Genomic DNA, 21,433 nt, shown 5'->3' with positions numbered 1-21,433 from the left:
CTGACTTAGGTTGATTTTGGGTCCTTTTGACTTCAACTATTTACGTTCAAACGAGTCGAGACCAGACAATATTGAAGAACGACAAACACGAGTGGCTAAGAGCACTCCAAAACCCAGGGGAAGAGATTGAGTAAGGTCAACCCAGGCATAGAGGACACAAGCCGAAACCCAGGGGAAGAGATCGAGTAAGGTCAACCCAGGCATAGAGGACACAAGCCGACCCGTCCGAAACCCAAAACAAGGTTTCGAACTCGGACCAGTCGAAGCCCGTACTTTGGGTCTTGGACTAACTAGTCTCAGAACATTTTTAATGGTGGTTTTGGACCAAGGGTTCAAGGTTCTTTCTCTTTCTAACTCCCCATCATCGATCAAAGTTGGTTTGGAATCTAAGTTCTTTTCACGATGGTTTAACTCTCTTTCTCACTCTAAAACAAGGTTCCTTTTTCGTCTCTAACTCATCATTGTAGATGGATGACAATGGGTGGTTGAAACAAAAATTCTCATTTCTGGCAAATCTACTACTCTAGGTCTAATGATCCTAGTGTAGTACTCCTCTGTCTATTGGTATTGCTCACTAGCCTTATCCGGTGACATTTTTGTAGCACGTTCTGCGACAGTTTTTTGAGTAGTGACCTTCATCAACTCTTTTTGGGTCTTTCTATTGGCCCATGGGTCTCTGCTCAGTTCTTTTATTAACAACGGTCGAGTACAATTGCTCAAAAGGCCACTAAAAGTGTAAGGGTTGGCAAAGGTGCTACAAAAGTGTGGTAGCTGAAAGTAGAAAAGGAAACAAATTGGTCTGCACCAAATAAAACCAATCAGGCAGCTTAAGAAAGACAACAGTGAAATACTGTTCTTATTGTTTAGCACTATCATTTTGTGAAGTATTAGGGTAAACAGTACAAAACTTTGTTAAAGAGCTAAAAACTGTGGTTCAGTAGCTTTCTCTATGGAAGTATACATCAACTTGAAGGGATTACATTTTCCTCCCAAGGTAAATGCTAGAAACAACAACTACACCAGCTACAACACCAAACTTAAGGACCCTCTTCACGGAGAACATCGGCGTTTTTGTCCGAATTTCTAGAAGATGTTTTGTCTGCAAGAGTTGTAATTAGACAAGTATGAAAAAATTTGAACAAAAAAATCAAGTCTAATGAGAAGTTTGTTATTTAGGGTTAATCAAGTAGGTTCTTCAAAACCCTAAGAATTCAAAAGGCAATTACCTCGATGGGTTCTTTCCAGTGCTTCGTAATCCCCGGAAGGTGCCCCCTGCCAACAACTGCAACTACTGAAGTATGTTCACTAGCAACTCTTAGTAAACATGATGTCATGTACCTGAACATTGATGAGTCACAAAAGAGCGTATAAATAAAACTTGTAAATATGACATGGAAATAACGTGAAAAAGGTGGACTTGTATTATGGCAAAACAAGATGAAGTAATAAAGATCAATTCTTGTAAGAAACTCGATATGCATAAGTAAAGATGGCGAGAGTAATGAAGACGGAATACTAACAAATCTCTCTCATGAACAAGGGTCTCCATCACAGTAGGGAACTTCTTGCTCATCTCTCGAGTCATAACTGTTAACATGTCAGCATCATCCATGTCCTTTAGCTGGAATAAGTATAATTTAGTTACAGTCATCCCAAACTGCATATGTAATTCCATATATATATATATATATAGATAGATAGAGAGAGAGAGAGAGAGAGAGAGAGAGAGAGAGAGGAATACTTTATGATCGTACGTAACATTACCATTTTAGTCAAAGCCTTTGGACTTGGCAAAAAGATCGATTGAAAAACCATGCCGAAGATAAATTTCACCTTGTGCCACATTGACATTTTTGCCCACGTCCTCCGTAACGTAATCTATTCCAATTAACAGAATAACCATGAACAACTAACTAATCATAAATGGCAAAAACGTTACAAAAATACGACATTAAGGTGCCACTGTACTTATAAGACTGGAACCAGCTTGGGGAAAGATAGGACGCCTAAGAAACAGATATACAGAACATTTTTTAATTGAGGGAAACAAAAGGTAGGACCGATCACGATAATAACCACACAAAGATACATATATACCTCCTCCTGTCTGCTATTTTACCCCAAAAAATTGAAAACATCACTAAAGCATCTATTGTGCGACTATTGATAGCGAAAAGTTTGTGAGTCCAAAGTACAACTTCTGCCAGTTAAATACTCAGAACTTGAAACAGCATTTCTCGAGAAGGTTGACAGTGGAACATTGAAACATACAACTATGGTTGTGTTTGTTCCATCTCATTCCAACGAGTCATACATTACGAATCAGCCATAAACAAACATTCTAAAATTTAACTCAAAGTCAATTCAGATCTCGAGTCAGATTTCATATCTGACTTGAAGAAAAACAACCACTGCCAAAGGCTTGCTCAAGCGTTTTTCTTGTTCTTTTAATAATCTATTTGGATAGTTAAAATGCAGAAATGGGTGGAAACTATGGCTTACCTGAACCGGGCGATCACCCAATATCACTTCCCCACCATATTTCCTTGCTTCCTCAAATGCTACACGAAACTCAGAACCAGGAAAAACTTCAAGCTTACTAGCAACCTACGGAACGCATGTGAAATATCAGAAGCATATTATTTTAAAGGTGACGGTAGCCAATTAGGGACTAAACAACATACCTTGGCAAGAAACCAGCTGTAAATTATTCCGAAAGTGTTGTTTTTCTTTTTCTTCCACAAATCAAACATTTCTTTCATGGTAGGAACCTATTTAAGTAAACATGAGTACATTTGCAAATGAAGAACAGTTAGAAAGGCGAAAAATTTGAGCCGCCCAAGATAAACCATGAATGTATATTGTACATAAGAGTTCATTTGATGCCATCACAAATGTTTTTATCAAAGTTATAATGGGGAAGAAGTAAGAGATATCGCACCTTTCTGCAAACTTAGTGTTAAACTATAAAATATAGTCCTTGTCATGTAGAACTACTCTATGATGCAAGTATAAGATGATTACTTTCTTGCTAGCATTTCACGATATTTTGCTTCTGAACGGTTGAACCAGATACATCCCACACTCTCTAAGATCGTGCTTTGTAATAGTCCTATAAAAACAAAAACACATAAAGAGAGAGAATTTAACGAATACGAACCATTACGCCAACATCTTAAAGAAACGAACTTATATTTTGATCCATTTGACTATCTGTGGCTTCACTTCATGACTCATAATAAACACAAAAGTGTTGTTTTTCTTTTTCTTCCACAAATCAAACATTTCTTTCATGGTAGGAACCTATTGAAGTACATTTCCAAATGAAGCACAGTAAGAAAAGCGAAAAATTTGAGCCGCCCAAGATAAAGCAAATGAATGTTTTATCAAGTTAACAACATCTATAATTAACTTTTTACACACCCGTAGATTTTGAGGGAATAACATCGGTGATCGACTTGAGCACAATTCCAAGAAAACAACCTGCCATTTTGAATTCAACATTAGTTGCATCACCAAAATCTTAAATAAGAAGTTAGCAAAACTGCAAAAGAAAACACTTCAAAGCAGGCACCTGTGGTTTCAAGTAACTGACAACGGCTTGAACTTGTTCGCAAGATGCCTGGATTCATTTAAACAGATATCAGAACAATCCCCTAAAATGGAAATTAGGCCGAATACCGAACTTCATGTGTCCTCTTGGTTAAAAGGACATGCCGATCTTTTTACTTCCTGCGCAAACATAAACCCTGAACCCTAATTTTCTCACCCTAAACTCTAAACATTTTAATCTCATTTCTTGTTTATTTAGGGGTTTTTACCAAAGTCGAAATTCGTAACTAAGAACAATCAAGAAATGAAATTTGTAGTAACGAAGAACAATCAAGAAATGAATTACCTTTGAAACATGAGCAGTACCGACCAAATGAACTGTGCACGAACCACCTTCAGCAGAAGAATCACACTCCAAGATCACCACTCCTCTGGAAATCTCCTCTGGCAAAACCCTATTTCCTTCCATTGATGCAGATTTAGCATTTTCAGCTTCAGAATTAGGGTTTTGAGATAGGTTAGAAGTCGAAACCTCTTCCGTTTTTACAAATACAGTATCCGGATGATTATGATCTTGGACAAGATCCGCCTTTACTACAAGTGTGTCGGATTCCGGCGAAATTCTTCTGTCGGATTCCATTGAATTGTTCAATTGTTGAATTTCCTGTGGAGAAGAAGAGAATCGGTGGTATTGGTGATTGATTACTGAGTTGAGAAACCGAGTTTGGTGAGAATTGGTCGGAAAGTTTGGTGATGACGGTGGTATCTGGTTGTTCAGGTGTGTAAATCGCAACCTAAATCGGTTTGAGTTGACCGATTTAATCTTGATTCCAAACCGATTTACTTGAATCATGAAGAAATATCTTCACTTTCGTTCATACAGAAGATATTTTCTACGGAAAAGGATTGACGGTAGTAGGAATCATTTTTTTTCAGTCGGTAGTAGGATTCCTTCTACGTTTTATGTGACACTCTAAGCCCTCGCAAATAATGATATTGTCTACGCTTTAGAAGCCTCACACCGGTACGAGATTTTGTTATTGACAAAGACTCTACGAGCCTCCCGAAAATGCCTCGACACTTACTAATCTTGAACGTAGTACACTTATAACTCAGACTCCGGACAATCTCGTGAACGATATGGGACTATCACAATTCCTCCAGCCTCACCGAAGAGCAGTCTTCAACTCTGATTCCACTTGTGACACCCCAAACCCTAGTATTTATCGCTACTTTCCTCGCTTTAGACACCTCATACAAGTACATGATTCTGTTCTTGGCGAAGACTCCACGAACTCCCAAAAGACCTCGAAACTTACTAGGTTTGAGTGTGCACCTATAACCTAGGCTCCAGACACTCTTATGAGGGATGTGAGACTATCATATTCAAAATCTAACTAGACTAGACTCCAGAGGGAGGAAGAGTTGCGTTCTTAGTTTGAAAAATAAACCAAAAATGCATTCAGTTAGTTTTACGATTTTACGGTAGTGGTATAACTGTTTGAGCCAAAGGGAGACTGAAGTAAGTGGGACCTTCGTAGGCGGGTAGGGCAAAGGGAGACTTTGGTATGTCTGACTACCCCGATGCCACTGAGGACCTCTTCACACGAGCCTGCCCCAAACAGGAGTTGGGTCTACCTTTCACAAACCACCCACCCAGCACGGGCTAGCTTGTGTAAACGCTTGCGCGAGCGAAGCAGGGCCGAACTGAAATAGGTGGGACCTACGTTGGCGGCAAGCAAAGGGAGCCCCACCTGGGGTTTGTCCCCACGCATGGTCAGATCCACAGTATGCGGGGCTGGCGCAGGCGGGGTTGGGTAGGCCGACTACAGTATGATGTTTTATAACTTTAGCCGTTAAGTAATTTTTACAATAATAATTTTTGGGCTTATAGTCCAAAAAATGACCCTTAACCACACTTTTAATCCTCTCAAATCCTAAAATTGGTTTATAAACCAAAATATTAACATAAATGAAAATTTAGTCCATTTGTATCCATCTCTAGACAAAACACAAATCCCGAGATTTCATATTAAATCATAATACCTAAACTAACCTTCTATATAAACAAAATCTCGATTTCCTTCAAAATCTCCAAATATCAGATTTTCATTTTTATCTCACACATTTTCTCTCCAATCACGATCCTATTAACAGAAACCATTATCTTTATTCTTCTTCAAAACGAAAACAATTACTTTTCTCTCTCCCTAAAACCGAAACCTCTATTCAACCTCCATTTTTGAGTCTCGAAATCTGCTTCATCTTCATTAGACCAGCTGAAACCTCCACCGTTTATTTGGATTTCCATCATCAAAGACTCAGTTCGTACCATTGTAACCGCCAAAATCTTCTTTTGAGGTTAAAGTAACAAGTTTAATATTTCTTTTTAATGTTTTTCATCGTCATCTTTAAAGATATTTATGTATGCTGCAAAAACCACCTCAAGGGTTCGCTGACATAAACATAGATGGTTCATATTTACCTCTCTCTCAATCGGCTGGGTTCGGGTGCATTATAAGAGACGATAACGGGGCAGTTCTAGGGGCAGCTAAAGGAAGATCAGCCCTCGATTCCGTTGTTCATTATCAACTAGAGGCGGTGCGTATGGGGTTGGCCTTAGCCAAACAGCTAAGTCTAAAACGTATAATTGTCTATACCAACTCCACCATGGTCCGCGACTTGGTTTGTAATGAGCCAAAAAGGTCCAAAGAGCTAAGTCTAAAACGTATAATCGTCTATACCGACTCTACCATGGTCCGCGCCTTGGTTTGTAATGAGCCAAAAGGTCCATGGAAAGAAAATATGTTGTTAAACGAAATCAAGAAATCACTTGATTGGTTTGTATCGTGGACGGTCGAACAATTGGGATTTGAAGATCGGAACGGAGAGTACAAGTAAGAAAAAGAAGAAGATCATTTTGAGTTGCACGAATTGAAACTTTTGTATGTGAAATTAGCTTGCTGAAATATCTTAATTGAATTCAACAATTTTTCTGCCTTTGGAACAGGATTTAGATTTTGAGTTTCTCCCTTAGCTATCTGATTTACAATGTCATCAATCTCTAAAGAGATTTGTTGGGTCAAAACATGACAAAATGAGATGGATGCATTTCTATTGCAACAAAGTATTCTAATATAAGAAAATGATAGCAAATGATATCAAAATTGACAAATAAAATTCTAACTATTTAACATTATGTTTATTTCACTATTGAATGTTTATTTCAATATGACAGAGTTATCTCATGAACTAATGTTCTAACATAAGATGTGATGTTGAATGTTTTGTTGTAATTTTGGTGAGTGTTCCCATGGCAGGTATTGTATGCAAGGGTAGGTAAGAGGTGTATTGTTTTAGCTTTATTATTCATATCATCACATCTTATGGTAGAACATTTTAAACCATTTTTACGTCTTTGTTATCCAACTAGTTAGTTGTTACGGAAAGATAACTGACACAAAAACAAGAAGAGATAACTCTGTTCAGGTGTGTTACTTGATTTCCTTGTCTTGTTTTTATCCTTCTCACTTGCCTTTCGATTCACTGGGTGGTATAATAACCTACTACTTTGAGTTTCAGATAGGTCACAATGTTGTTATAGGAAAATGTTGCATTCTTTGTAGACAAGTTGGCGTTGCAGGTTCAGTAACGTATGTAATTTCCTACCATGTCTGAATCATTAAAGATCCATCTTTTCACTATTCATTTAGTTAGTCTAATGTACTTTTGGTTTGTAGAATTGGAGAATATGTTGCTTTGGGAGGCAAGGTATCTATAAGAGATCATGATTCTATTGCATCGAAGGTAATATAAACTCGATAACTCCGATATGATAAACACGTCGTTTGAAAGTCAATGCCGAAATAAACTGGGAAGGTTCTTTTATATGTTAAAGAAAGACAAACAAATAATCTGAATGGAAATTCAGATAGCAAGTTACTTATTTCTGTATATGACTCGTGAACTTGAATTTTAAATATCGTATTAATGACGACCTTAAGTGTCAAAGGTACATAAATTGATACAACAACTGAAATACATATATGACAAAATAAAACACATCTCTTGCTAAATCCGAAATGCTAAACCTGCGACAACAAAAAAAAAAAACTCGAACCAACTAATACATTACGACTCCACTGAATTGTCTGTCAATTGAAAATTTGAAGTTCTAGCATCACTAAGTCCATGTTAGACTGCATGTAGAAGATCGTCTGTTCTTGGATAAGTAGACATTGATTCACACCTACATTTCCGAACACGAAATTTATTATTTATACATTAAAAATGAGTGCATGTAAATGGAACCAATATAGTAGTACTACTTTAAGGTTAGAAATATTTTTACTAATTCTTTCAACTTAAAAAGATATGAACTGAATTGAACTTGATCTATACAGAAATTTTCTTCCCCATATGATTGAGAATATAGGAGATTTTGTGTAGTGACCATTAGGTTTTGTTTTCTTTGGGTAAGCTACTGGTAACTATGGAGATGTGGGTCTAGGTGTCGGAATAGGTCGAGGAAATACCAAAAAGAATCACACAAATATGAAAAAAAACTATATTTTGTACATACTACACAGCTACACGCTAATACACTACTGATTTCCAAAAATACACATGATACAGTAATTTCACATTTTTATACAAATAAAATTCACAAAAGTTTTTTGTTTTTTTTTTAAATTATCCAGCGTGTGCCTCGAACCCTTGACCTCTAGGTGGAAGATTATACTTCTTACCACTCCAACCAAGGGTTGTTGGCAACACAATCTTTTTTTTTTCGAACACTGATTCTTATATAATTACTAAATTACAAACATGTATGTACATTATGCACAGCAGCACAAGCATAGAAAAATTTGAATCCTGATTTTAAAAGAAACTCATTTACACTTGAATTATAGTTTCTATGGCAGAAGCATACTCATAAATAAAAACAGTTAGGTGCATTCTCTACTAATTATGCCACATTAATCCATTAAAATAAATACCCAAGCACAATAATTCAATCCCACATCCAATAGTTTGTATTCACTAATAAAAGAAATCTTGGTTAAAATGTGCAATGTCCGAGGACGACCTCATCTTTGCGTCGGATCTCCTTGACCCAAGTTATTCATGTTTCGTCACCTTACTTTGGAGTGAGAGTTCAGAATACTGTGAGACAGGCGGTTTAGCATTGAAGAATATAATGTCTAGGTTATCTCTGTTCATTGTCAATTTGTTTTGAATTTGATGACCACAAACTTAACATGATATCGGAGTTAGGCCCACACGCGATAGGTTTAAAAGCCACACGTGCTCCACATCATCTGAAAAGAAAAAAAATAAAACGTGTGTTAGGCTCAAAGAATGCCACACGTAAGGAGGTGTGTGAGAATAGTTTCACATGGGAGAAATGCGCTCTGACACCCAAGAATATAATGTATAGGTTCCTCCACTCATTGTCAATTGATTTTGAGTTAGATGTCCATAAACTTAACAAATACCATAAAGCAATATCCCTCATTTGCTCACACTGTACTCAAACTACATCTTGAAGTTTTCTTCTCATTTCTCATAAAATGGATTATTCTTGTATTTTGATTTTGCTTGTTTTTGGGTCATTAGGATCTGCTTTGGTGAATTAAAGATGGGCTATTATGATCGAACCTCATGCCCCGACATTGGCTGAGAAAATCCTTCTTGATTACGTGAAGGAACACGTCCCTCATGCCCCGATCATTTATTAGAATGCAATTTCATGACTGTTTTGTGAGGGTAAGATACAATTTTTCTTTCTTCCATATAGCAATTGATGGAGATTTCCAGGTTCCCCTATTATCCTCTGTTTTCTCTGTTTTTGCTTTGTTTTGGTGATATTTCTTGTTTTTTTCTTAATTAAGGGATGTGATGCTTCTGTTCTTTTGAATGGAACATCAAGAAATGCAGAAAAAGATGGTGGCCAATACGTGGACAACCAATTTTCTTATATGGACAACTACTTTTGGATCCGGTATAAGTCAATTATGTTTGACATAATTGACTTGAATTTAATAAGGGGACAACTCTACAAGGATCTGAATATTAACCGTAATTATTCTAAGGACCATTAACGAATACAATAGGTAAAACCTAACAATTAGGGTTTGCCAACCCTAGTTGTTTCTTCCTCTTCTTCAAGACACCACTTCTTCGATCAATCACCACCACCACCACCACCTTCACCTTCCCCGAGACTCACCACTACATACTCCTATCCGACCACCACAAACAAACAACCATTCTCAATCTTTAATTTCAGAATTCAATATCATTCTTTTATTTCTCTCTCTAAGACAACAAAAACATAAAACAAAATCAGGAACCTATTAATTTGTTAAGAGAAAAATGGTCATCAGAGTGTTAATGTCATTGTTGCATAATTACTCATCCAAATTAATGCCTCTAACTCAATTAATTGGTTTGATCTACTGCCATTCTCTTAGCTTCAGTTAAGGTTTATCTTTCAGAGGTGATCTAATTAAGAATATGATTTCATATTCAATTTGTCAAGGTCTTGAAAATTCATTAAATACGCAATACACAAGTGATTACTTATCTATACTCATCTCTGTATCCATAGTGTGACATATTTAGATTCTAATCTTTTTGCAGTTAAAAATTATGGAACATTTTATTATCTTTATCAATCTTTACCATTTTATCTGATATATCTTTTAGTTGTTGATATTGAAAAACCATCCTAAGAATGAGAACACATATAAGATGGATATGATGCCTCAAAAAAGTGGAGGTAGTTGGAGAAGGTGGATGTGGATGTAGATGCAGGAGGCAATGATGGCGTGATGACAAGGAAGAAGAACCAGTTAGGGTTTCATATTAAAACCTTAATACTTTTAAAGCAACAATTATTGTCCACATAAGAAATCCATTGGTCTATAATGACGACTTTTACTCTGATAATCTCGGACTTGATAAACAATTTCTCTACAAGTTTAGTTGTTGGGGATGAAGAGGATATGTAAGGTTTATGGAAGAAGAAAGGAGAAGGACTAAAAGTAAAAACTCTAATATTTAGTGAGCATGGAGTGAAACGTATTAGATTAATGTCCCCCTAAAAGTTGTTGTCCATATAAGATTTGTAACTTTTTCATTTGTCTACATAAAATAGTTGTCCATATAAGAAAATTGATTGTTCATGTATTGGCCACCAAAAAGATGCTGCTCCTAATCTATCATTCCAAGGTTTCGATTTTATCGATGGAGTTAAAAGCTTAGTAGAAGCAGAATGTCCTGGAATCATTTCTTGCGCCGATATTATTGCTTTAGTATCAAGAGACTCCGTTTCCGTTGCAGTAAGAACCTCAACACTAGAACCACTCAACGCATTTGATTCTTAGATTGGAAATGGTACTTACTTTCATAATATTAACAGGGAGGTCGATCTTGGAGTGTTCCTACAGGGCGAAGAGATGGAAAAACTTAGGCTCCTAGCCGAAGCTTTATGCGATATTCCTGCCCCATTCGACAATTTCACTACCCTAAGAACAAGTTTTGCAAATAGAGGACTAAATGTGAAAGATCTTGTTTTGTTATCTGGTAAGAAATTCAACCACTATACTTCATGTGGTTTATCGAAGAATGATAATAAGCTCTAACTTTTTCACATATTATTTATAAACAAGGTGCTCATACCATCGGGATCTCTCATTGCCCTTCGTTTTCAAATCGTCTATACAATTTTGAAGGCAAGAAAGCGTAAAATACCGAGTGATAATACTACATTAGTTGAGATGGATCCTGGAAGTTTTAGGACTTTTGATCTTAGCTACTACAAATTAGTAATTAAGAGACGGGGTTTATTCGAATCAAATGCAGCTCTAATCACTGATTCAGCTTCAAGATCTTTCATTCAAAAACTTGTTAATGGAGATTTATCTAACTTTATCGAAGAATTTGGTAAATCCATGGAGAAAATGGGTCGAATTGAGGTTAAAATTGGATCGGCTGGTGAGATTCGAAAGCGATGTGCAATTGTTAATAGCTAGATTTTGATTCTTTTTCTCTTCTTTTTACCATGAAGCGAATAAGAGTACATAACATAGTTATTTTACTACTACTTTTTATATTTTGTACCACTACTGTCACTGGCGATATAATGGTGTTTGTAATAGCAAATGATTTACATCTATCAAAGGTTAAAAGCAAATAAAGTTATTTTTCGTGGTGTTTGCTTTTGTCTGACTTACATAGGCCCAAAAACAACCCAGACTATCGTTCATACGCACGGGACATCACAAATTAGAAAAGAACTTTTAGCCCTCTTCTATCATTTTTCTTAACCAATTAAGTCTTGCTTGGCCACAAGGGTATGTATTGCGGATTTTTTAATGGAAGATCATGTTAAAAGTGACAATAGAACCAAACTTTTTCTCATAATGACAAGAATTGTTCATTCGACATAATATACTATATATTCATTAGACATTCCAAAGAATTAGACACATGCTAGGATTCAGATAGAGGTAGAAATCGGGTTCTCAATGTACTATCAGGTTCTATTGTTAGCGTTCAAACGACCCAAACACCTGTACTTAGAGCCTCATTTTACTTTCATTAAAATTTTGCTCGAAATCAAATTATGGAGTTGTTGTTTGTTTATGTCTGACTCGACCAAATAACTAAGTTAGATGATTCAAATAACGAGAATTGGATTTCAGATAATAAGTAGACATATTAAAAATTTCTAAAAGAGAGTTACATAAATCCATACCAAAAACGGCAAAGCAGAAAAGACCACAAAAAAAAACTAATATTAAATTAAGTAGAAGAAGTATGCACTGAAATGGAAATCTAGAGATGTTTGTAGCGTCACCCATAATTACATGGTAAGGAATCAAAATTGACGTAGGGTTCAAAATGGTATTTTAGACCACATATGGTGCAATGAAAGATGATGTCTTCCATTAAATCATAACTTTCCATAATTACATGGTAAGGTTTTACTTTTTCTTCGGCGATTATGTATTTCTTCAGGCAACGTTTACATCGAAAAGACCTTTTCTGCAATTTTTCCATACAAAAGTGTCATATTAATATCAAAATTTAAATAATTGTAAATAACGTATAAAGAGAAAATTAGGGTTGTAAATAATTGTTTTAAATATATATATATATATATATATATATAGAGAGAGAGAGAGAGAGAGGGAGAAGAAAGTGAAGACCAACTAGCTCACCGAAATAGTTAAAGGAATAGGATCTTTGTGGTCATGATCACGATGATATACTGTATTGTCTAGAGTAGCTTGTAATAGGTACTCTTTGGCTAAATCATCGTTGAAGGGATCCGAAATCAACAACTTCGGTCGAAGCCCTCTCCGGCCAGTCGGAAAGAGTCTCTTTCGAGGACGAGAAGGATTAATGGTGCTGTTTACTTCTTCATCATCATCAGTGTAACATGATACTCTCTTTCGAGGACGAGAAGGATTAATGGTGCTGTTTACTTCTTCATCATCATCACTGCAACATGATCCAGTCGAGGACATGTTTATATCACCATCTTGATTCTCAATTCCTTCCATTGGGTCCATTAGGGTTTGATATTTGACCTAGTTTTTCTTCTTTTTGTGTTTTAGTGGAGTAATTAGTATCTCCCTTATTTATAAACTTTCTCTGCCGTCAATTACTATATGTCTGATTAGGGTTTTTTTTTAGGAAATATATATACTTGTACCATAAAACCCAAACCACTACTACATCCTAGGTTTTCGTTACGTGAATATTATTTTTTCAAAGACTGTTTCCTTATACATACCCTAATTATTTCCTAATAATTAGGGCAACCCAACTTTGAGATCAAGTAACCTATCTCTCTTTCCTAACTATTAGGTCTCGAGTGCTTACCCTTCAACTACCTCGGCTTGGTCCCCACCTTCATCCCACTTAGGAAACATCCCTACATTAATTAGTAGAGTATTTTTTTTTTCCAAACATTTTTTAGTAGAGTAATTGAATTTAGGGTTAATTTCATAAAAAAAAAATTTATAAATAAAATTGCTTGGCCGTTGGCGTCAGGGGCCGATCTGGAGTTTATTTAAGTAGAATATTAGATGGACTTTAACAATGGTGGTATAATAGCTTCTCTTGTTTGGGACATGCTCGGCCGCGTGTGTGACCAGGGTTCAAGTCTCTTCGCCCCAAATTTCTTTTCTTTATCTATTTTTACCCATCTATCTTTTTTTTTTTTTTTTTTCGTAAATTCAAATAGGGGGCCATATTTGAATTTACGAAAAAAAGGGGGCCATAAAGGAAGCTGGTCACAAAGTAGGGGACCATATAGGAATTAACTATATATTATATCAACAGAAACTGTGTAGCTATCGTGATTTTAAATACTGCGTAAAGTTTATTTCTTGTAACTCTAGGTTTGCCCTGGCTGAGTCAAAATTCTGGTTCCGCCCCTGGTTGGCATCCTAATTATTTAGAAGAAAGGTGTGATTTAATGAGCTCGAGCTCAAACAAATAGCTCATACATATCTTTTTGAGTTCGAGCTCTCGTGACCGTCAGATTTCAAAAAAAAATGTATTAAATTTGTGTATCGCGATTTTTTGCATCAATTTAGCGTAATTTGGAGGTTAATATACAAAACGTATATATCATTTTCTCTCACTTAACTTTCATATTTGGAAAGAGTATATTTTTCTGGGATCAATTTAGCGTGATTTGGGGGTTAATATACATGACGTATATATCACTTTCTCTCATTTAAACATGTTCCTAAATTATGTACAACTTACGAACATTACAGCAACATTTGTTTTCGTTTCTACTCGTACATAACCACACATCAAAATACAACTTATGAAACAAGTTCGTAAATTATGTGGTATTTATGACGAGGAACCCATCATTTGTCATGTATACAACGTAATTTATCGAATGGTTCACATTATTTGTACCAGAACTTAATGTTTTTTTGCACAGGTACACTACAATATCTTCTCAACTATCTGAACCATTCGACAAACAACAGTTACACGCTTTAAATCATTCTTGACAAACTTGAAATCATGTCCTGTGTTTATACTATACTGTTGAAGGGCGAATCGAAATACTTTAGTTTTATCTTTTTCCCTACGTTGGATGATTCTGTAGGAATTTCCGTCAGTAACAGCTAAACTACAAAACAAAAATGTAAATAATTGTCAACATTACGTATCATTTATGAAAAACTACAATGTAAAATGTTATAAAGTATATGTATTGTTTAATAAATTTCACAATACTGTTTAATAAAGTATATGTATTGTTTTTTTTTTATGAGGAAAAAGTATATGTATTGTTTACATTCTGTTACAATAAAATTGTACGGAATCTTCACTGGTTCAAATATGTAAAGCGCAATAAAGTACATATAATTGTTTGAACAATACACATTGTTTACATTCTGTTACAATAACATTGTACGGAATCTTCTCTGGTTCAAATATGTCATGTTCAATAAATTACACATAATTTCTTTTAAATTAATCATACTTTCATGTAAATTACACATAGTTTATATTTTGTTACAAAAAAACGTACGAAATCTTCTCTGGTTCATAAACGGTATGGTTACCGGATCCGATATGAAGAAGTGTTCTACAAATCAACATCTGTAACCTAAATCTAATGAAAAATAAATTAATACATGGAGACAAACATAACATAATTGAAGATAATGAATTAATAAATAACGATTTAACATTAATATCATAAATCGGTTATGAAGATCTTAGAAAGAGAAAATCATGAATAATGATGAATATTTGAAAAGATGATAAAGAGATGAAACAGATTATAATGAAAATCATAAATATCTTTAAAGATGATGATGAAAAACATTAAAAAGAAATATTAAACTTCTTACTTTAACCTCAGAAGAAGCTTTTGGTGGTTACAATGGTACGAACCGAGTCTTTGATGATGGAAATCCAACTAAACGATGGACGTTTCAGCTGGTCTAATGAAGATGAAGCAGATTTCGTGACTCAAAAATGGAGGTTGAATAGAGGTTTCGGTTTTAGAGAAAGAGAAGTAATTGTTTCTGTTTTGAAGAAGAATAAAGATAATGGTTTCTCTTAATAGGATCGTAATTGGAGAGAAAATGTGTGAGATAAAACTAGAAATATGATATTTGGAGATTTTGAAAGAAATGAAATTTTTGTTTATATAGAAGGTTAGTTTAGGTATTATATTTTAATATGAAATCTAAGAATTTGTGTTTTGTCTAGAGATAGACACAAATGGACTAGATTTCCATTTATGTTAATATTTTGGTTTATAAACCCATTTTAGGATTAGAGAGGATTAAAAGTGTGTTTAAGGGTCATTTTTTGGACTACAAGCCCAAAAATTATTGTGAAAATTACTTAACAACTAAAGTTATAAAACACTATACTGTAGTGGTGGCAAGTGGGTCGGCCTACCCAACCCCGCCTGCGCCAGACCCGCGTATTGTGGGTCTGACCAGGCGTGGGGACAAACCATCTCTCTTTATTTCTTAAGAAAAAAAATGTGCAAATGATCTGATTTTGTTTTCCCACCTTTTAGATGGGAAAGTTGATACCTCACACACTTTCTCTCTATTTCTCTCTCCTACCGTAACTCTCCCTCTCTCTTCATCTCTGTCAACACAAGGGGTTTTAGGATTTGTTGAAATTCGATAGGATTTGGGGAAGAAAAGAACCCGAAATTCTAAAGGCACTCCTCAAATGCTTAACATTATATAACCTTCTACAAGCACCCAACACGATTTTCTAAAGGTATCATGTTTTCTTACCAACACTACCAAACACTTGAATACTTGATTTGACATGTTAAGGAATTGATTTTCTTACCCATTAGAAAAAGTTGGATTTTCTTACTCAGACATTTCTACGTAACAAACGGACCAATTGAACCATTTCAACCCATGAATCTCTATTTGATTACTATACTGTGTTGTACCTATTTCAAATACTTAACAAAAAGGTCAATGGATCTGTAAGAGATAAGTAAGAATATGAAAGAACCAGGTTTTCTCTTTTTCGATCATTACTTTACTGACTAAACCACGACACATGGCGGAAGGGCTTTGATGTGAGTGCGAGACTATCCGTTCAGCTCTCTCCAGAACTAAGGGTGGGAAACGGGCCGGGCTCGGGTACCCGTGGGCACCTCTATTCCGGGCTCGGACGTTTCGGGTACCATATACTAATAAACAGTTGACTTCTCGGGCGGGCTTGGGTCGGGTAAAAGTCAAGCATTCTTGCACAAAGCCCACCATGGGTACTAGCCCATAACGGGCATCGGGCGGGCCGGGTAACGGGCTAACCATCTTCAAATATCAAATTTTTTTATTGTTATTTTTTTTGGTAGAACATAGATATCACTATGAACCCTAAGTTTGTTAAACTTAATTCATAGGAAGATCCCAAACATTTTATAGATTAACATCACCATGAACAAAAAATACAGATCTAAACGCATATGAGACATGAACGAAGATATTAATCTTCTGCAACTTTATCTTGAGAGAGAGAGACAAAGAGAGCAAGATAGATATGTATCAGATCTGTATACATGAAATTATTTTCACAGATCTATGTCAAAACTTTCTAAAAAATTTACTTGTTGTTTCTTCTTCGATAGTTAGATTTACCCAAAAACAAATATACAGATCTACTTGTAAATAAAATATTTACGGAGGAAAAAGATAAGAATATAGAGAATATTTGCAGAAAAAAGAAAAAGAAAATCTATTTCTTGAAGATCTTCCATAATGGTACTCTTTACTCTTCATAACTTGTTTTCAACCAACAACTCAGTATCTTTGATTTTCTTTCTTCAATCTTCATTTCTTCCTGTTTCTATCGATCTCTCATTTTCTCTCACTCGATCTCTCTCTCTCTTGTTCTCTCCCTCTCTCGATCTCTTGTTCTCTCTCTCCCTCTCTCGATCTCTAGTTCTCTCTCTCTCCCCCTCTCTTTCTCTCTCTCTCTCTCTCTCTCTTTCTCTCTTTCTCTCTTTCTCTCTTTCTCTCTATCTCTCTCTGCCTGCCCCTCTTTTCCTTTCTCACTTTAGCCAGTTGAGACTGAAAAGGAAAAAAATAGGTTTTCCTCTTTTCCTTTCTCACTTTGGCCAGTTGAGACTGAAAAGGAAAAAATAGGTTTTTATACCTACAAAACCCAAAGATTAGAAGTCTATATATGTCCATCCATCTCTAATCTAACGGACCTTATGAGTCGGGAACGAGTTTCGGGCTATGTACTCGGGTAATGCACTAGGGCAAGAGATTTATCAATACTGTTTAATAAAGTATATTTATTGTTTTTGTTATGAGGAAAAAGTATATGTATTGTTTACATTCTGTTACAATAAAATTGTACGGAATCTTCACTGGTTCAAATATGTAAAGCGCAATAAAGTACATATAATTGTTTGAACAATACACATTGTTTACATTCTGTTACAATAACATTGTACGGAATCTTCTCTAGTTCAAATATGTCATGTTCAATAAATTACACATAATTTCTTTTAAATTAATCATACTTTCATGTAAATTACACATAGTTTACATTCTGTTACAAAAAAAACGTACGAAATCTTCTCTGGTTCAGAAACGGTATGGTTACTGGATCCGATATGAAGAAGTGTTCTACAAATCAACATCTGTAACCTAAATCTAATGAAAAATAAATTAATACATGGAGACAAACATAACATAATTAAAGATAATGAATTAATAAATAACGTTTTAACATTAATATCATAAATATGAAGATCTTAGAAAGAGAAAATCATGAATAATGATGAATATTTGAAAAGATGATAAAGAGATGAAACAAATTATAATGAAAATCATAAATATCTTTAAAGATGATGATGAAAAACATTAAAAAGAAATATTAAACTTCTTACTTTAACCTCAGAAGAAGCTTTTGGTGGTTACAATGGTACGAACCGAGTCTTTGATGATGGAAATCCAACTAAACGATGGACGTTTCAGCTGGTCTAATGAAGATGAAGCAGATTTCGTGACTCAAAAATGGAGGTTGAATAGAGGTTTCGGTTTTAGAGAAAGAGAAGTAATTGTTTCAAATTTTGCTCGAAATCAAATTCTAGAGTTGTTGTTTGTTTATGTCTGACTCGGCCAAATAACTAAGTTAGATGATTCAAATAACGAGAATTGGATTTCAGATAATAAGTAGACATATTAAAAATTTCTAATAGAGAGTTACATAAATCCATACCAAAAACGGCAAAGCAGAAAAGACCACAAAAAAAAAACTAATATTAAATTAAGTAGAAGAAGTATGCACTGAAATGGAAATCTAGAGATGTTTGTAGGGTCACCCATAATTACATGGTAAGGAATCAAAATTGATGTAGGGTTCAAAATGGTATTTTAGACCACATGTGGTGCAATGAAAGATGATGTCTTCCATTAAATCATAACTTTCCATAATTACATGGTATGGTTTTACTTTTTCTTCGGCGATTATGTATTTCTTCAGGCAACGTTTACATCGAAAAGACCTTTTCTGCAATTTTTCCATACAAAAGTGTCATATTAATATCAAAATTTAAATAATTGTAAATATATAATAATTGTAAATAACATATAAAGAGAAAATTAGGGTTGTAAATAATTGTTTTAAATATATATATATATATATATAGAGAGAGAGAGAGAGAGAGAGAAGAAAGTGAAGACCAACTAGCTCACCGAAATAGTTAAAGGAATAGGAACTTTGTGGTCATGATCATGATGATATACTGTATTGTCTAGAGTAGCTTGTAATAGGTACTCTTTGGCTAAATCATCGTCCTTGGAATGCGAAATCAACAACTTCGGTCGAAACCCTCTCCGGCCAGTCGGAAAGAGTCTCTTTCGAGGACGAGAAGGATTAATGGTGCTGTTTACTTCTTCATCATCATCAGTGTAACATGATACTCTCTTTCGAGGACGAGAAGGATTAATGGTGCTGTTTACTTCTTCATCATCATCACTGCAACATGATCCAGTCGAGGACATGTTTATATCACCATCTTGATTCTCAATTCCTTCCATTGGGTCCATTAGGGTTTGATATTTGACCTAGTTTTTCTTCTTTTTGTGTTTTAGTGGAGTAATTAGTATCTCCCTTATTTATAAACTTTCTCTGCCGTCAATTAAATCTGCCGTTAATTAGTATCTCCCTTTTTGTGTTTTATAAACTTTCTAATTATTGACGGCTCACTTTCCTTTCATTCCTCCAAGTTTTAAGGCAAACAAAATAACCCATTAAAACTAAGTTTTATATGGTACTATTGTAATTTCTATGAAAAAGATCTGCCTTTACTACAAGTGTGTCAGACTCCATTGAATTGTTCAATTGTTGAATTTCCTGTGGAGAAGTAGAGAATCTGTGGTGGTTTTGGTGATTGATTACTGAGTTTGGTGAGAATTGGTCGGAAAGTTTGGTGATGACGGTGGTATCTGGTTGTTCAGGTGTGTAAATCGCAACCTAAATCGGTTTGAGTTGACTGATTTAATTTTGATTCCAAACCGATTTACTTGAATCATGAAGAAATATCTTCACTTTCGTTCATAAAGAAGATATTTTCTACGGAAAAGGATTGGCGGTAGTAGGAATCCTTCTACGTTTTATGTGACACTCTAAGCCCCAGCAATTAACGATACTGTCTACCCTTTAGACGCCTCACACAGGTACGAGATTTTGTTATTGACAAAGACCCACGAGCCTCCCGAAAAATGCCTCGACAGTTACTAATCTTGAACGTAGTACACTTATAACTCAGACTCCGGACACTCTCGTGAACGATATGAGACTATCACAATTCCTCCAGCCTCAACGAAGAGCAGTCTTCAACTCTGATTCCACTTGTGACACCCCAAACCCTAGTATTTATCGCTACTTTCCTCGCTTTAGACACCTCACACAGGTACATGATTCTGTTCTTGGCAAAGACTCCACGAACTCCCAAAAGACCTCGAAACTTACTAGGTTTGAATTGTTCAATTGTTGAATTTCCTGTGGAGAAGTAGAGAATCTGTGGTGGTTTTGGTGATTGATTACTGAGTTGAGAAACCGAGTTTGGTGAGAATTGGTCGGAAGGTTTGGTGATGACGGTGGTATCTGGTTATTCAGGTGTGTAAATCGCAACCAACTTATTTCAGAAGTGTTGTATAGTGCGACATATCAAAAGCGAAGGAATAGCGACCAAATCAGTGGAGGACACGTGGCTCATCACGCAAAAAAATTCAGACCTTTGGAAGTTCAAAGTTTAGTCTGTCAAACTCAAACGTTTGCGATTAGGTCCTCTAACAACTCAGATCTGGACCGTTTATTATTTACACGGTCCAGATTTAATAATCTCTGAAATCCCCCCAAAACAAATCTCCCTCACACTCTTTCTCTCTCTAGAAACCTTTAAAGGGACATTTGATCCAATCAAAGCTTAACCCAAATCTTGAATTCCTCCTTTACATTATATCGTTGTTTATTAATCTGGGTTCTTTGTAACTTCTGTTGATTTGTTTGTTGTGGTATAAAAGCTATAATGATTTTTATTTTTAGGTGTTTTACTTATCTATTTGACTTGATTTTTTAAAGAACATTGTTAGGGCAACAATAAATCTTTTACGAGCTGAAATTTCAATATTTGAATTAGACATACAGACCTACTTCTCTCACGTAAATAAGACATACAAGTACCAATAAATTTGTTTGTTGTGGTATAAAGCCCTTCCTCCACCGTACAAGTACCAATTTTTTTCCATAAGGAGAAAAAAAATTAGACATACAGACCTACTTCTCTCACGTAAATAAGATCGTTGTGATTTTCACAATAATCTCT

The 21,433-nt window shown here is 35.3% G+C and overlaps 1 protein-coding gene, 2 long non-coding RNA genes and 1 pseudogene across 4 annotated transcripts in view; 1 reads left to right on the top strand and 3 right to left on the bottom strand.

Annotated features, from left to right (window-relative positions):
• Positions 1 to 4,631, bottom strand: part of LOC147560364 (uncharacterized) — a 57,302-nt gene extending 52,671 nt beyond the window's left edge. Inside the window, exons 1-9 of one of the 2 annotated variants that reach the window (XM_086662507.1) lie at positions 3,899 to 4,631; positions 3,575 to 3,622; positions 3,424 to 3,483; positions 2,685 to 2,771; positions 2,503 to 2,607; positions 1,765 to 1,878; positions 1,521 to 1,621; positions 1,227 to 1,338; positions 828 to 1,099 (exon numbers count right to left, since the gene is read on the bottom strand). In XM_086662507.1, the coding sequence (XP_086518633.1) occupies positions 977 to 1,099; positions 1,227 to 1,338; positions 1,521 to 1,621; positions 1,765 to 1,878; positions 2,503 to 2,607; positions 2,685 to 2,771; positions 3,424 to 3,483; positions 3,575 to 3,622; positions 3,899 to 4,405 (1,257 nt within the window). In that variant the 5' untranslated portion in view covers positions 4,406 to 4,631 and the 3' untranslated portion in view covers positions 828 to 976. Of the gene's footprint in view, positions 1 to 827; positions 1,100 to 1,226; positions 1,339 to 1,520; positions 1,622 to 1,764; positions 1,879 to 2,502; positions 2,608 to 2,684; positions 2,772 to 3,423; positions 3,484 to 3,574; positions 3,623 to 3,898 lie in introns of those variants that run through there. The other variant, XM_086662506.1, reaches the window with a different exon arrangement.
• Positions 4,632 to 9,125: 4,494 nt separating this feature from the next.
• On the top strand, positions 9,126 to 11,591 carry LOC147560363 (peroxidase 3-like; annotated as a pseudogene).
• Positions 11,592 to 12,257: 666 nt separating this feature from the next.
• LOC147560362 (uncharacterized) lies at positions 12,258 to 13,241 on the bottom strand. The gene is made up of 2 exons (XR_015233700.1): positions 12,783 to 13,241; positions 12,258 to 12,606 (listed from the first exon to the last, which is right to left on the bottom strand). It is a non-coding gene; the product is annotated as an uncharacterized LOC147560362 (long non-coding RNA).
• Positions 13,242 to 18,763: 5,522 nt separating this feature from the next.
• LOC147560361 (uncharacterized) lies at positions 18,764 to 19,694 on the bottom strand. The gene is made up of 2 exons (XR_015234799.1): positions 19,299 to 19,694; positions 18,764 to 19,113 (listed from the first exon to the last, which is right to left on the bottom strand). It is a non-coding gene; the product is annotated as an uncharacterized LOC147560361 (long non-coding RNA).
• Positions 19,695 to 21,433: the final 1,739 nt, after the last annotated feature.

This window comes from Eschscholzia californica, unplaced genomic scaffold (genome assembly GCF_041429995.1).
Source record: "Eschscholzia californica isolate CP2 unplaced genomic scaffold, dmEscCali1.0.p SCAF_2, whole genome shotgun sequence".
NCBI classification, from domain to species: domain Eukaryota; kingdom Viridiplantae; phylum Streptophyta; class Magnoliopsida; order Ranunculales; family Papaveraceae; genus Eschscholzia; species Eschscholzia californica.
Note: the sequence above shows the minus strand (reverse complement) of the source record. Positions and strands in the feature narration are given on the sequence as shown.